This window comes from Muntiacus reevesi, chromosome 19 (genome assembly GCF_963930625.1).
Source record: "Muntiacus reevesi chromosome 19, mMunRee1.1, whole genome shotgun sequence".
NCBI classification, from domain to species: domain Eukaryota; kingdom Metazoa; phylum Chordata; class Mammalia; order Artiodactyla; family Cervidae; genus Muntiacus; species Muntiacus reevesi.
In genome coordinates this window covers 59,780,841-59,794,232 of record NC_089267.1, presented here as the reverse complement: position 1 = coordinate 59,794,232, position 13,392 = coordinate 59,780,841, and the positions used below count along the sequence as shown (strand labels likewise).

At 48.6% G+C, this 13,392-nt stretch overlaps 1 protein-coding gene across 2 annotated transcripts in view; it reads left to right on the top strand.

Annotated features, from left to right (window-relative positions):
- Nucleotides 1–13,392, top strand: part of NT5E (5'-nucleotidase ecto) — a 58,565-nt gene that overhangs the window by 26,208 nt on the left and 18,965 nt on the right. For both annotated transcript variants that reach the window (XM_065911460.1, XM_065911459.1), the window contains exons 2-3: nucleotides 2,560–2,782; nucleotides 7,752–7,940. In XM_065911460.1, coding sequence (XP_065767532.1) covers nucleotides 2,560–2,782; nucleotides 7,752–7,940 — 412 coding nt within the window. The remainder of the gene's footprint in view (nucleotides 1–2,559; nucleotides 2,783–7,751; nucleotides 7,941–13,392) is intronic.

Genomic DNA, 13,392 nt, shown 5'->3' with positions numbered 1-13,392 from the left:
GGAGAGGGTAAGACCAGACCTTAAAGAGCTCAGGACATTGAACTTTATCACAGAGGAAGTTTAGGTAGAGCCTCTCAGGGCCCTTAAGGTCAGGACCAACAAGTTCAGATTTGCATTTTAGAGAGCAAGGTGCAGGTTTAGAGATCGCAGTGGTAGCATCTGAGGACCCAGCTGGGGGGCAGGGGTGGGGGTGGGGGCGCCAGGACCACATGCAGGTGGAAGCAGGGGGGTAGGCTGAGCTGGAACTTTTACATAAAGGGGGAGATGCTGGTGGGAGGTGAGGAGAGGGAGTGAGCGAGTGGGAGGGATTTAGCTGCTCCAGGGTTTCTGGCTGCAGCTGACTGGGGAGATGGCAGCATCTTGGACCAAGACGGGGATCCGAGAGGCAGGAGCTTGAGCCCAGTAAGCTTGGGGTGCCTGTGAGACTCTGGGGGGCAATGTCCACATGGCAGCCAGATGCAGAGATGCAGAGTCAGGAGTCAAGTTGGAGTTGCAGATGTTCAGTTGGGTGTTGAAAGTGTGGGTGGCACCCTTGCACACCTCCAAGCACACTCTCTCCCCGCCAGGCAGAGAGCTGGACAGGCAGCCAAGGTCATCACTCTCAGGGCTTTGCACTCAAGTCCAAGGAGGAGACACCAAGTAAGACAAAATAAGGGAAAACTGAAAGTTCAGCTGTTGCTGAGTGCTAGCAATATAATGATAAAGTGCAAGGCGGCTGACGCATTGACAGTCTTTCATGAAGAGCTATGGAAACATTCATTAAAAAGAAAAATCTATACAGTTACGCAAGATTATTATGAGTTATTGTAACCTCATAAGGCAGACTTATTTCACCATAGAAAGAAACCGTGATATTCTAAGAATAGAAGAGAAAAAGACAATTACGCAAGACTGGGAGAGCCTTTAAGAGGGAAGCACTTAGGTAAGAGGAAGAAGTAAAAATGAGCAGATATTCAGAGATGGGATAAAAGGCAAGTTCAGAAATTCTGAGTTTGATCAGGGAGACAGGCACATGGGAACATGAAGACACTGCTGCGTTCTTTGTGGAAACACGTGCAGATGAGGACATGATGCACACGGCCCTCTGAGCGTGGGTACTGGCGAGGGTCACCTGCCAGGCAGGTGAGGGGCTCTAGCACGGAGCGGGGTGAAGGTTAGAGGTGAAGGTCCCAGCGGCTCAGGGGCTCTCCTTGTGGGGAGGACCCCACGGATGTGCAGGACAAGCTGCTGCAGAGTGGAACGGGTAGGAAGGAGGAGGATGGGGACAGTCAGACGACACGGGGGTGAAGGTGTTCATTTAGATGGAGGGGTCACCAGTCAGCCCTTCCAGGCCTGTTCCCAGATGACCCTCAAAGTGAAGCAAAATCAGGTGTGGTGTATAGAAAGTTTGAGACTCACTGAGTTAAGTACTAAGATAAAGAATCAGCCTTGGCAGCCAGAGCCCATGGGTGGGTGTCTGCAGCAGGTGGGCTGTTTCCAGGAGACCCATAGAGAAGGAGTGGAAGGCTTTGGGGGAGGTGGCCAACCTGTCCTCTTTTGTCAGCATCACCCTGGGGAAAGATACCAGGAATCAGGGTGATAGCTCTGGCTCAGCAGCCGTCTCCCAAGCAGTGAGGAAAGGAAGCTAGGGAGTAAGTTGGGATAGGGCGGCTTGTGTTAAAATGTGCCAGCTCCTCCCAGAGCCCTGGCTCGGAGCCCATCCAGAGCCCAGAGGCCTGCGGTGGTTTCACCCTACTCTTCCTTGGATGTGAAGCTGCTGACAGTGAAACCTACGGCGACCCACAGCTGGCGGGAAGCAGAAACCAGTGCTGCGCTGTCAGAGTGCAGCCTCCTCCTTGCCTTGGGACCCTCGCCTTCCCAGGAGAAGAGAGGACCACAGAGTCCTAGGGAAGAAACAGTTATGGGAGCATGAGGGTGTCATGACCCAGGAGATGGGAGCTGCGTTGGGGAGGGGACGCCTCGGGGGTCTGTTCATCACATGACCCCAGCTCCTTTTGCTAAAGTCCTGTTGTCCCCGGCATATAGGAGTGAAATGATTGGTTTGGTGGATTGAGATGTGGGCTTATGAGAGAAAACCCTGTGAAAGGGCTGGACAGAGCCTGGTAAATGCAGACTCTCAACCTGCCCCAGACCTGGAGTTGGAGGACTCTGACCTGTCTGCAGGTGCGTTCCATGCCCACTGACGTCACCTCAGCAGGTGATGCGGGGCCTGGGGTTCTGAAATCTGCTTGGTGGTCTGATTGTCCCTGGGCCTGACCCCAGGGCCCCAGAGTAAAATCTCTGAGCCTGAGAAGGACATCAGTCATATAGTCAGCTTCCTAGAGCTTCGCCAGTTTTCAGAACCCTGTGATAAGGTCTTTTTTTTTTTTTTTCTGTGCCATATTCTTTGTGGGATCTTAGTTCCCTGACCAGGAATTGAACCCATGTCCTCCACAGTGAAAGCATGGAGTCCTAACCAGTGAACCAGCAGGGAATTCCTCAAGGTAATATTCATTGAAGTATGTTTTTCCTTGCAATTTCAGAGTACCTAATTCTTTTTCTCTTTTCCCTTTCCACCAGGCACTGGGAAATCACGAATTTGATAATGGTGTGGAAGGCCTGATTAATCCGCTACTCAAAGAGGCCAAATTTCCAATTCTGAGTGCAAACATTAGGGCCAAGGGGCCTCTAGCGTCTAAGATTTCAGGACTTTATTTACCGTATAAAATTCTTCCTGTTGGTGAGGAAGTTGTGGGAATTGTTGGATATACTTCAAAGGAAACCCCTTTCCTCTCAAATCCAGGTATTTTCTTCTTTTACAGCACTCATTGCTTGAAAATAGATGGCTCTAAATCAGAGTGTGGCATTATTTTTCTGGATGGTTGGTTAAAGTAGGATCAATGTGTGGTGTTGGACCCATGTGGATGACATTGAAAAACCAACCTAGTGGTTTCCAGTTGCCCTCAGTAACTTCTTAAAGACACTTGCTCTCCTGTTCAATTGCTTAATTCAGCACATCCAGAATTTGGTTGAGAAGGCCATTTATATCCAGTGCTGATGCCAGAAGGAGTCATTTATTAGAAAGTGAGAGTCATGTAACTCACACCTTTTTTCTGTGGACCCAGGGAGCCCAGAGCCAGGGTTTTCCCTCATCTTCCTTTTCTCTGGTATGACTATTACATGTCTAGTTAGCTCCCTTTTTCATTATCTCTTGTTTTAATGGCTTTGTTGTATCTGGCTCCCTGGGAAATGTATATATATATATTATTGAATGGTCTTGTGTGTGTGTGTGTCATGCAACAGATATATATGAATATCCACATATACACACACATATATCTGTAAAACCCTAAGACCATTCAGAAAACATTTTTGAGCCACTTTTACAGGAATGGTTTGCAGTGAAAACAAACAGGTGTGTTTCCTACATTGCAAGTGAGTCCGTCAGTCATGTCAGACTCTTTGCAGACCCGGTGGCTGCAGTCCGCCAGCCTCCTCTGTCCGTGGCATTCTCTCGGCAGGAATACTGGAGTGGGTTGCCGTTTCCTCCTCCAGGGGACCTTCCCCACCCAGGGACCAAACCCACATCCCTCTGCGGCTCCTGCATTGGCTGGCAAATTCTTTACCGGTGTGTCCCCTGGGAAGATTTTTCTAAATTATCCAAGTCAATTTTCTTTCCGTATTTGAAGAAAAAAGGAAACAAGGGTTTTTGTCAAGAACAAACCGATAAAGGAAAAGGCAGTTAGAAATGTCACGTGTTAGCGCGGTTGCAGGAAACAGCGGGCGGCAGGAGGGGGTCCTGCGAGCCGCGCTGGGCGGCTCTCGCCTGCGGGGCCCGGGGCTCGCAGGCGCCCCAGGCGGCTCCCCCCACTCGCCTGTGCGCGTGTCCGCGGTGCGCTGAAGTCGAACGCGTCTTTGGAACACCGCCAGCTGCCCAGGCGTCTCCCCGCCGCCCCGCGCGGCTCCGCCCTTCCGCCCTGCAGCCTACAGGGGGTGATCAGCCCTGCGCAGGTTCGGGGCTCGCTTCCGTCTGGGCCGCCTGGGGCTCTCCTGCCCAGAGGCGAGGGTGGCGACTACAGTGGGCCAGTCACCGGCGCGGTGAGGCTGGGGTCCTGTTGCCGCAGGTCGCCCTCGGGTGGGACGCGCCTGCTGTGCGTCCCCAGCGCCCCCCGAAAGTGCCTCCCCTGATCACATTCGTCCTCACTCTGGGCCTCCGTGGGAGCAGCCTGAGGACAGAGCTGGTCTCCTCGCAGAGAATATCTGGGACCTAACAGAGGCGCCAGCTCAGGACTTCTGACTGAAGATGTGGACATGTCTATTCCACCCAGCGGGATTTGAGTTCATTAAAGGTAGAATCGCACTAAATGTCATAAACAAAGTCAGGGAGGCAGGGAAGAGGGCCTGGTGAGTGAAGGGCAGGATGGCCAACTCGGGGGTCAGGCAGACACGATGAAGACCCTCCTTGGCCCCCTCTAGGGCGAGTGAAGAGTCCTGGGACGAGCGGCATTCCAGAAGTGAGGTCAGAGTCATCTGCTGGGACGCACGCTGCCAAGGGCAGGGACCTGCTTGGGGCCAGCGCACGGGGCTTCCCAGTGAAAGCTGTGGCGTGAACACACGAGAGCAGGTGGGGACGGGGCCACGGTCCCAAAGCGCAGGCGTTCAGCTTCCTGCAACGTGGATTCTAAGTAGAGAAAGCTGGAAAGTGGGGTGGGGACTGGATTGTTGGGCTGAGGAGCTCAGCATGATTTGGAGAAAAACATTAGTCAGCAATAAAGAGACTTCAGTAATGGTCCAGTGGCTCACTCTCCCATGCAGGAGGTATGGTTTCCATCCCTGATTGAGGAGCTAACATCCCATGTGCCTCGTGGCCAAAACACCAAAATGTAAAAGAGACACTTCCCTGGTGGCTCAGACAGAAGAATCTACCTGCAATGTGGGAGGCCTGGGTTCAATCCCTGCGTCAGGAAGATCCCCTGGAGAAGGAAATGGCAACCCAGTCCAGTATTCTTGCCTGGAAAATCCCATGGACAGAGGAGCCTGGCGGGCTACAGTCCATGGGGTCACAAAGAGTTGGACACAACTAGGCGATTAAGCACAGCACTAAGCAGATGCAATATTGTAACAAATTCAATAAAAACTTTAAAATTTGTTTTTAAAAATAGTCACCAATAAAAAGATAGAAGAAGAGGGGTATGGTGGAGAGACAAGGGGGCTCCAGAACACAGACCAGCCTTGCTGCGACTCTGATGGCGCCTTACCAGGTTACGAAAGATAGGAGAGCTGAAAGGACCACACTGTTTGCAGCATCTCCCAGGAGAGAGGGGCTGCATCGTGTAGGGTCCAGTGCAGGAGCTGGGTGGGAGTGCTGCGGTGTCTCAGGGACACTTGATTCTCCCAAGACCACAGACTCGGCAGCCTGGCTCCTCCTGTAGATCTCTGGCCCCAAATATCCAGCCTCAATCCCTCAGTCCTGGTAGCCTGGGTGCCCACAGGCATAATTTGTTTTTCTAGCACATTTCATTTATTTTGTTTGGATAATGAAATTCCTCTCACTCTCTGGTGGCTCAGACGGTAAAGAATCCACCTGCAATGCAGGAGATGCAGGTTCAGTCCCTGGGCTGGGAAGATTCCTGGAGGAGGGCTTGGGAACCCACTCCAGTACTCTTGCCTGGAGAACCCCGTGGACAGAAGAGCCTGATGGGCTAAAGGCCACGGGGTCACAAAGAGTCAGACATGACTGAATGACTAACACTTGCACTTTTCCCTTCATATTATCCTGAAATAAATCCAGGCCTTCTGTGTGGCATGGCCAATCATGTGAGGTTTCTGATGTGTTAGGAGAGTACATTTCTTTGTCCTCAGAGGTCTTTCTCTCGACTTTTTGTTATTTCCTGCCCACCACACTAAAGCAGAGGATGTTACCATAAGTCTCAGCAAACATCCATTCAGTTATTCATTCATTCATTCCCTCTGGGTGCCTACCTCTGTGTTCTTGGCATCAGAGATACAGACCCCAAAAAGCCCTGCTCACTGGAGCTTCCCATTTAGTGAGAAAAGAAATAGATGAGGAAAATGTTTGGTGCACCAGAAGGTGGTAAATGCCACAGAGAGAAATTAAGCAGAAGTGTGGCATGGGTAGGGTGTACCTCGTTGTTTTAAGGGGAGATCAGTGACAGTGTTGACACAGCACTGAGAGTGACCTGGGAACCTTGAGCTTCTTGGGGTGACTGAAAAGAATAATCAGATTATTCTTGATGGCCTCATGGCAGACAGTGATGGCCAAGCTGTTCTAACTCTTGATTTTTAAATGTTGCCCTGTGAGCTACTGGCAGCACTGCAGATCCCATCCACATCTGTGAACCAGTTGTTTTCAGGCTGTTGGTCTGGGGTACCCCCAACTTTACCATCAACCTTGCTGCTTATTTTCCATGCTCTTTGGCACAAATCAGCTTAACTGATGCGAGGGACTCCAGAGTTCCATCCTGGAACACGCAGAGACCCCCCAAACACCACGGCATCAGAAGTGATGTGTTTAACTGTCTCATAGCTCCTGAGATGAATACTTTTCAAACTGGAGATGACAGACTCCTGGGTTTTGAAAAGTTGTTAGGAGACTGATTCATCTTTTGGCATTTTTGTTTGAGGGTTGGTTCCAGCATAAGGGAATCTGGGTCCTCTGGAAGGTCCGGAGTCACAGCTGACTGGCTGTGACTTCAAGGCAGCCTACAAGTCCTGTCTGTGCCAGTCAGAGCTGTGAGCCCTCCAGCCACTCTGCGGTTTGACTGCGGGACGCTGCCAAGGGCGAGCCTGGCGGGCCCCCCACCCCGGGCAGCGCGAGCCTGCAGCCCACAGTGACTCTGCCGTCACACCCGCACTCGCCAGCCGCACCAGCACAAGCTTCAGCTCCCGCTGTGGAGGGGGTGAGCCTCCTGGGAGGGATGCAATCCTCGGATGAGAACCCAATCTAATCAGTGCTCAACGATGCTCTAACACTGACCTTATCCAGTGGACAAGACAGTGTTGTCAATGGCGTCAATTCAAGGACTAGTCGCTGACAAGAGCTTCGAGTTTTTAAGTTTTGTTGAGATATGATTGACATCCAGCACTAAGGTATATAGCGTAATGACTTGGCATGTATACAGTCCAACATGTTTATGTGCTCAGGAATGCTTTGTGTTGACCTAATGGAAGTCTGAATAAAAATACAAACAGATTAAAGAAATTGAGAGATTATAAATCTGAACCCTGCTCAGAGTGTGAGGTTGAACTCGAGCAACATATCTGCAGCCTTAAGCCAACAGGCAGCCTTGTGTGCCTGTCTTAGACTCTCAGTCCTGTCTGACGCTTCGTGACCCCATAGACTGTAGCCCGCCAGGCTCCTCTGTCCCTGGGATTTCCCAGGCAAGAATACTGGAGTGGGCTGCCATTTCCTTCTCCAAGGGATCGTCCCAATCCAGGGGCTGAACCCAGATCTCTTGCATTGCAGGTGGATTCATCATCTGAGTCACCAGGGAAGCCCAATACACCATTAAGGGAATGTGACTGAGAATATTGATGTGAATCTTTATTGGCTTTGCAGAGATATTACACTGAATTTATAAATAAATTTTGGTCTTAATAACTTAAGAACTTTAGGCAGTAAGGTGTTTTTACTTGATATGCTTATATGTATATATATATCATATGCATATAAGCATATATCATATGCTTAAGCAATATGATAAAAAAAAGAAACTATTGTTCATAAGTGTCTATTTTATTTTCTTCCTTAGGACCGAATTTAGTATTCGAAGATGAAATTGCTGCATTGCAACCTGAAGTAGATAAGTTAAAAACTCTAAATGTGAACAAAATTATTGCACTGGGACACTCTGGTTTTGAAGTGGATAAACTCATTGCTCAGAAAGTGAAGGGTGTGGACGTGGTGGTGGGAGGACATACCAACACATTTCTTTACACAGGTAATGGTCCCAGGAGGGTTAGATAATATATGCTGATATAAGTATAATATGTATGAATACATGTAATAATGTATATAAGTGATACACACTGAGTAATAATGTGTAAACCTTACTCAAAGGGACTTTTTAAAAATTTCTGTATTGAAATACAGTTGATTTACCACACTGGGTGGGAATGGCTGCAGGCAAGTTGCAGACAAAAGTATGAGTGGGATTAAGATGGTGAGGATGCCGACAGAGATGCCAGCTTCCTAGTGCAGGTGACTGTGCCATCAAGCATCTGAGAGCCACTTAAGTAATTGGAGACGGGGGGGTTGGCTAGACTGAGGATGCCAACACCAAGAAAACCCCCAGTGGAGCAGGTCATTGGCAACACTGGGTGGAGGCTAAGACTCTGGTGTGGGTGGTCTGGACTGCTAACAAGGGGTGGGCTCCTGCTGGCCTGACCTCCCTCACGGGTAGGATGAGGGTCAGTTATAAAGCATTGCTGTGGCGTCATGTGTGTGTGAGTGGGTGGTGGTGAAGTGCCTCGGAACAGGGCCTGGAGCCCTAGGTTCTCACTTCGGTCATTTCCCAGCTCCGGAATAAGACACCCTCCTGGGTCTTTTGTTAGCTTCCCTCTGAGGCAGCATCAGTGGCTCAGGACGCATAGTAAGAACTAGGTATGTGCACCCCACCCCTGCATCTGGTAGAGCTGTGGCTTCAAAGCCATTTGACTGTGATCCATAGTAAGAAGGGTGTTGTTCACGAGGACCCAAGGCATGCACACACACACACACACACACACACACTCTGCATGAAATATTTCCCAAAGCACTTGGGGTGCACCCTGATGTTTTCTGTTCTGTGTCACTTTTTTTTAACTCGTTGGCTGTGCTGGGTCTTCACTGCTGCGAGAGGCTTTCCTGAGTGGCGGCGAGCAGGGCCGCCCTCTAGGTGCAGCGCTGAGGCTTCTCACCGCGCTGGCTTCTCCTGTGACGCACAGGCGCTAGGCTGTGTGGGTTCAGCTGTGTGAACATGAGGTTTAGTTGCCTTGGGGCGTGTGGGCTCTCCCTGCACCAGGGGTTGAACCCGTGTCCCCTGCACTGGCAGGTGAGCTCTTAACCACTGGAACTCCAGGGAAAACATCTACTTTCTCACTTTTTAAGTGCCAGTTACCATCCACTTAATTAATTTCTTCATATTATAGCTAGCCTATATTTTTAATAACTGGGTTTTCAATGAACTATGGCCAAAATGGGCAAGAAGAATTAAAGGAATCCGACGCCACCTCTCAGATGTTGAAGGCATTGCCATGCTCCCTCTGACATGCCTTAGACCCTCTGGAGGCCCAGCCGCCATCCGCTGCCTTGGTACACGGCCTCAGTCCGTCAGCCCTGCTGGGCCTGAAGAGGCTGAGTGGCCATTCCCTGCCTCCCACAATTCTGCAGCCTGTTGTTTTGTTCCATCACTTTGGTTCCAGCCAAGTTGGGAATTCCCTAGCGATCCAGTGGTTAGAACGCTGCACTTTCACTACTAAGGGCCTGGGTTCAATTCCTGGTCCAGGAACTAAGGTCCAACAAGCCAAGAAAAAGACAAAAGAATTAACATAAAGTTAAATATGCTTGATTAATCAAATTAGGGTTAAAATAATGCATCATTTCCTGGAGAATGAAATGCAGCCCACTCCAGTATTCTTGCCTGGAGAATCCCATGGCTAGAGGAGCCTGGCAGGCTACAGCCCATGGGGTCACAAGGAGTCAGACATGACTTAGCCACTAAACAACAACAACAATGCATCATTTGTGATTTTAAATCTCCTGAGAACCATTTCAGCACACACAAGACCCAACACACGCACATACACACTCACCTGAAACAATTTCAAAAAGCGTCTAGATTGTACCTGCTATTTTATGTTCTGTTGTTTATTTCTTTTAAATGCTGTAACCACTTACTAAAGAGGTTTGTCTTGTCCATATTTTTAAAAACTCAGCTTTAAATGAGGCCAAAATGGCCCAAACAGTACATGAACAGTTTCCCTCTGAATACTGAACACCTCTGCAGGTTCTTTGGATGACAGCCACCATGTACATACAGACCAGACCACCCTGGTATTGCCTCACCATTCTTATGTCAGGATGAGGACGAGAGAACTTTCCTGACCAGGTTTGCAAAATGTCAGGGCTACAAGGGTGAGGGCTAGAATGCAGATGTCTTCTCTAAAGAAATTAAACCTAGAGTTATAAGCTGGTCTGTGCAGTTGCCTTTGGAGAAAAAAAAGTGAAGTGCGTTCAGATTGAAAGATGTGGCGGGTGTGACAGAGGACTCCCCTCCGTGTGACCCTTGACAGCAGACAGGCTCCTAAGATGCTGTCGCTCTGTTTGCCTCCCACTATTTTAACTGTGGTTCGGATCATGCAAGTCTGTCTGGTTAGCGGTGGCTTTGGTGAGTGTAGGCCTGCGTTTCTCCATCTGCAGAGTTAAAGAGTTACAAGTCTTAAGTCTACAGTCCCTTCTGTTCAGAGTTTCTTGATCCTATCAACTTGTGACTGTCACCTCTTTTTCAGCAGCTTCACTTCTGGAGTCGCAGGCTGATGAGACCTAGTCATCATCCTGAATTGCTCATCCCCACAGCCCTCCTCCCTCCTCCCCGTAAGGCGCTCTCACCTTATTCTTCAGCAAGCTGCCGCAGCCTCACGGAAACCTCAATCTGGTGAACCCGCCACCCCTCCCAGCCCAGCAAGCGCCACTTCTCCTCCTTAGCCTGGGAACACCCATTGCAGACCCACCACCAGGTCTCTAGCTGATTCAAGGAAGACAGGTGCCCAGGACTGTTGAGTGAATGCCAACAGATGTGGCTCCTTTAAAAGTAACATTTCTTCGGAATTCCCTTGTAGTCCAGTGGCTGGGACTCCGCAGGGGTCCCAGGTTCAGTCCCTGGTTGCTGGACTAAGATCCTACATGCCACGTGGCACAGCTCCGACCCCACCCCCACACACACACACAATTTTAAGAGCAAGATTTCTTTATTTGAACAGTTGTGTGTGTGTGTGTGTGTGTAATAAAGTTTTATTAAAGTATAAAGGAGATAGAGAAAGCTTCTGACATAGGCATCAGAAGGGGGCAAAAGAGTACCCCCTTTGCTAGTATTAGCAGTGGAGATATATACTCTCCAGTGAATCCAAAGAATGTCTGGAGGTTGTAAAGACCTCACCAGACCTACTCCCATAATTTACATTTTAAGATAACAGAGTTGGCCAGAAGGTTAAATCCAAAGATTGTCCTCAGGCAGGATACATCCTTGTAAAGACCAGACCTACTCCCATAATTTAGGTTTTAAGATAACAGAATCAGCCAGAGGGTTTAATCCAGAGACTGCTCAGGCAGGCTACATTATTGTTATATAATCCTAAGGAATGTAGAGGGGAAAAAGTAAAAAAGTTTGTCCTTTCTTCCTCCTTGAATATCCCAGACCTCTCTCTCCTTGGGGACCCCTAGACTTCTTATCAACCTGCCTAGGAAATGACTCTCATTCCCCCCTTTTCTTTTAGGAGAATTATGTTGCCAAGGGAAAGGGGCATAGTTTTCGTTCCATAACTACTTCCTGCTGCTTAGGGGCATAGTCCCTAAGTTGTTGAGGCAACTATTCTCCTAACCCTCGTATTGAGGGTCTCTGATCCAGGGGCTCCAAGTAATAGTTGGAGGAGGCCGCGGCACTCATAGGAGCTCGGACAGCTATTTGTAAATTAAAAGCTTTTAGACGGTTAGGAAACCCCATTATACAGTTACAGACGTAAGGCGAAATAGTCATTAAACCAAGTTAAAATCAAAATGAAAAGTCACATTATGTCCATAGATGTCCACCCATTGCAGACCCACCACCAGGTCTCTAGCTGATTCAAGGAAGACAGGCGCCCAGGACTGTTGAGTGAATGCCAACAGATGTGGCTCCTTTAAAAGTAACATTTCTTCGGAATTCCCTTGTAGCCCAGTGGTTGGGACTCTGCAGGGGTCCCAGGTTCAGTCCCTGTTTGGGGGACTAAGATCCTACATGAACCCTTCAGCATCAGTCCTTCCAATGAACACCCAGGACTGGTCTCCTTTAGGATGGACTGGTTGGATCTCCTTGCAGTCTAAGAGACTCTCAAGAGTCTTCTCCAACACCACAGTTCAAAAGCATCAATTCTTCCGTGCTCAGTTTTCAGTATGGTCCAACTCTCACATCCATACATGACTACCGGAAAAAACGTAGCTTTGACTAGATGGACATTTTTTGGCAAAGTAATGTCTGTGCTTTTTAATATTCTGTCTAGGTTGGTCATAGCTTTTCATCCAAGGAACAAGTGTCTTTTAGTTTCATGGCTGCAGTCACCATCTGCAGTGATTTTGAAACCCAAAAAAATAGTCTGTCACTATTTCCATTGTTTGCCCATCTATTTGCCATGAAGTGATGGGACTGAATGCCATGATCTTAGTTTTCTGAATGTTGAGTTTTAAACCAACACTGGAGAATTTTGAACATTGAGCTTGGAGAATTTTGAGCATTACGTTGCTAGCATGTGAAGTGAAGTGAAGTCGCTCAGTTGTGCCCTACTGTTTGCGACCCCATGCACTGTAGCCCACCAGGCTCCTCTGTCCATGGGAATTTTCCAGGCAAGAGTACTGGAGTGGGTTGCCATTTCCTTCTCCAGGAGATCTTCCTGACCCAGGAATCGAACCCAGGCCCCTAGCATGGTAGTCAGACACTTTACCATCTGAGCCACCAGGGAAGTGAGATGAGTACAATCTTCTAGATTCCATATATATGTGTTAATATATGGTGCTTGTTTTTTTTACTTACTTTACTTTGTATAAGAGACTCTAGGTTCATCCACCTCACTACAACTGACTCAAATTCATTCGTTTTTATAGCTGAGTAATATTGCATTGTATAAATGTACCACAGCTTCTCTGTCTGTTCGTCTGTCGATGGACTTCTTGGTTGCTTCCATGTCCTGGCTATCGTATACAGAGTTGCAATGAAGATTGGGGCACATGTGTCTTTTAGAATTGTGGTTTTCTCAGGGCATATGCCCAGTGGTGGGATTGCTGGGTCTGGACTCTGTGTTTTAACAGGCCACAGTGATAGAACCAGAGGACAGCTGTGTTGTTAGGATTTTGTTTTTAATTTTCATATACAACACTGTTCTATAGTGTAAAAAAAAAAAAAAAAGAATTCTGGTATCTGAATAGCACAGATAAACCTCTTTGCAAAGCAGAAATAGAAACATAGACATTAAGAACAAACACATGGACCCCAAGCAGGGGGGAGGGGGTGGGAAAAACTGGGAGGTTGGGGTTGACAGTCACACTCTGTTATGGGTAAAACAGATAACTGGTGAGAACCTGCCTGTCACAGGAATGCTCCTCAGTGCTCTGTGGTGACTGAAATGAAAAGGAAATCCAGAATGGGGGGAGCCATGTGTGCGTGT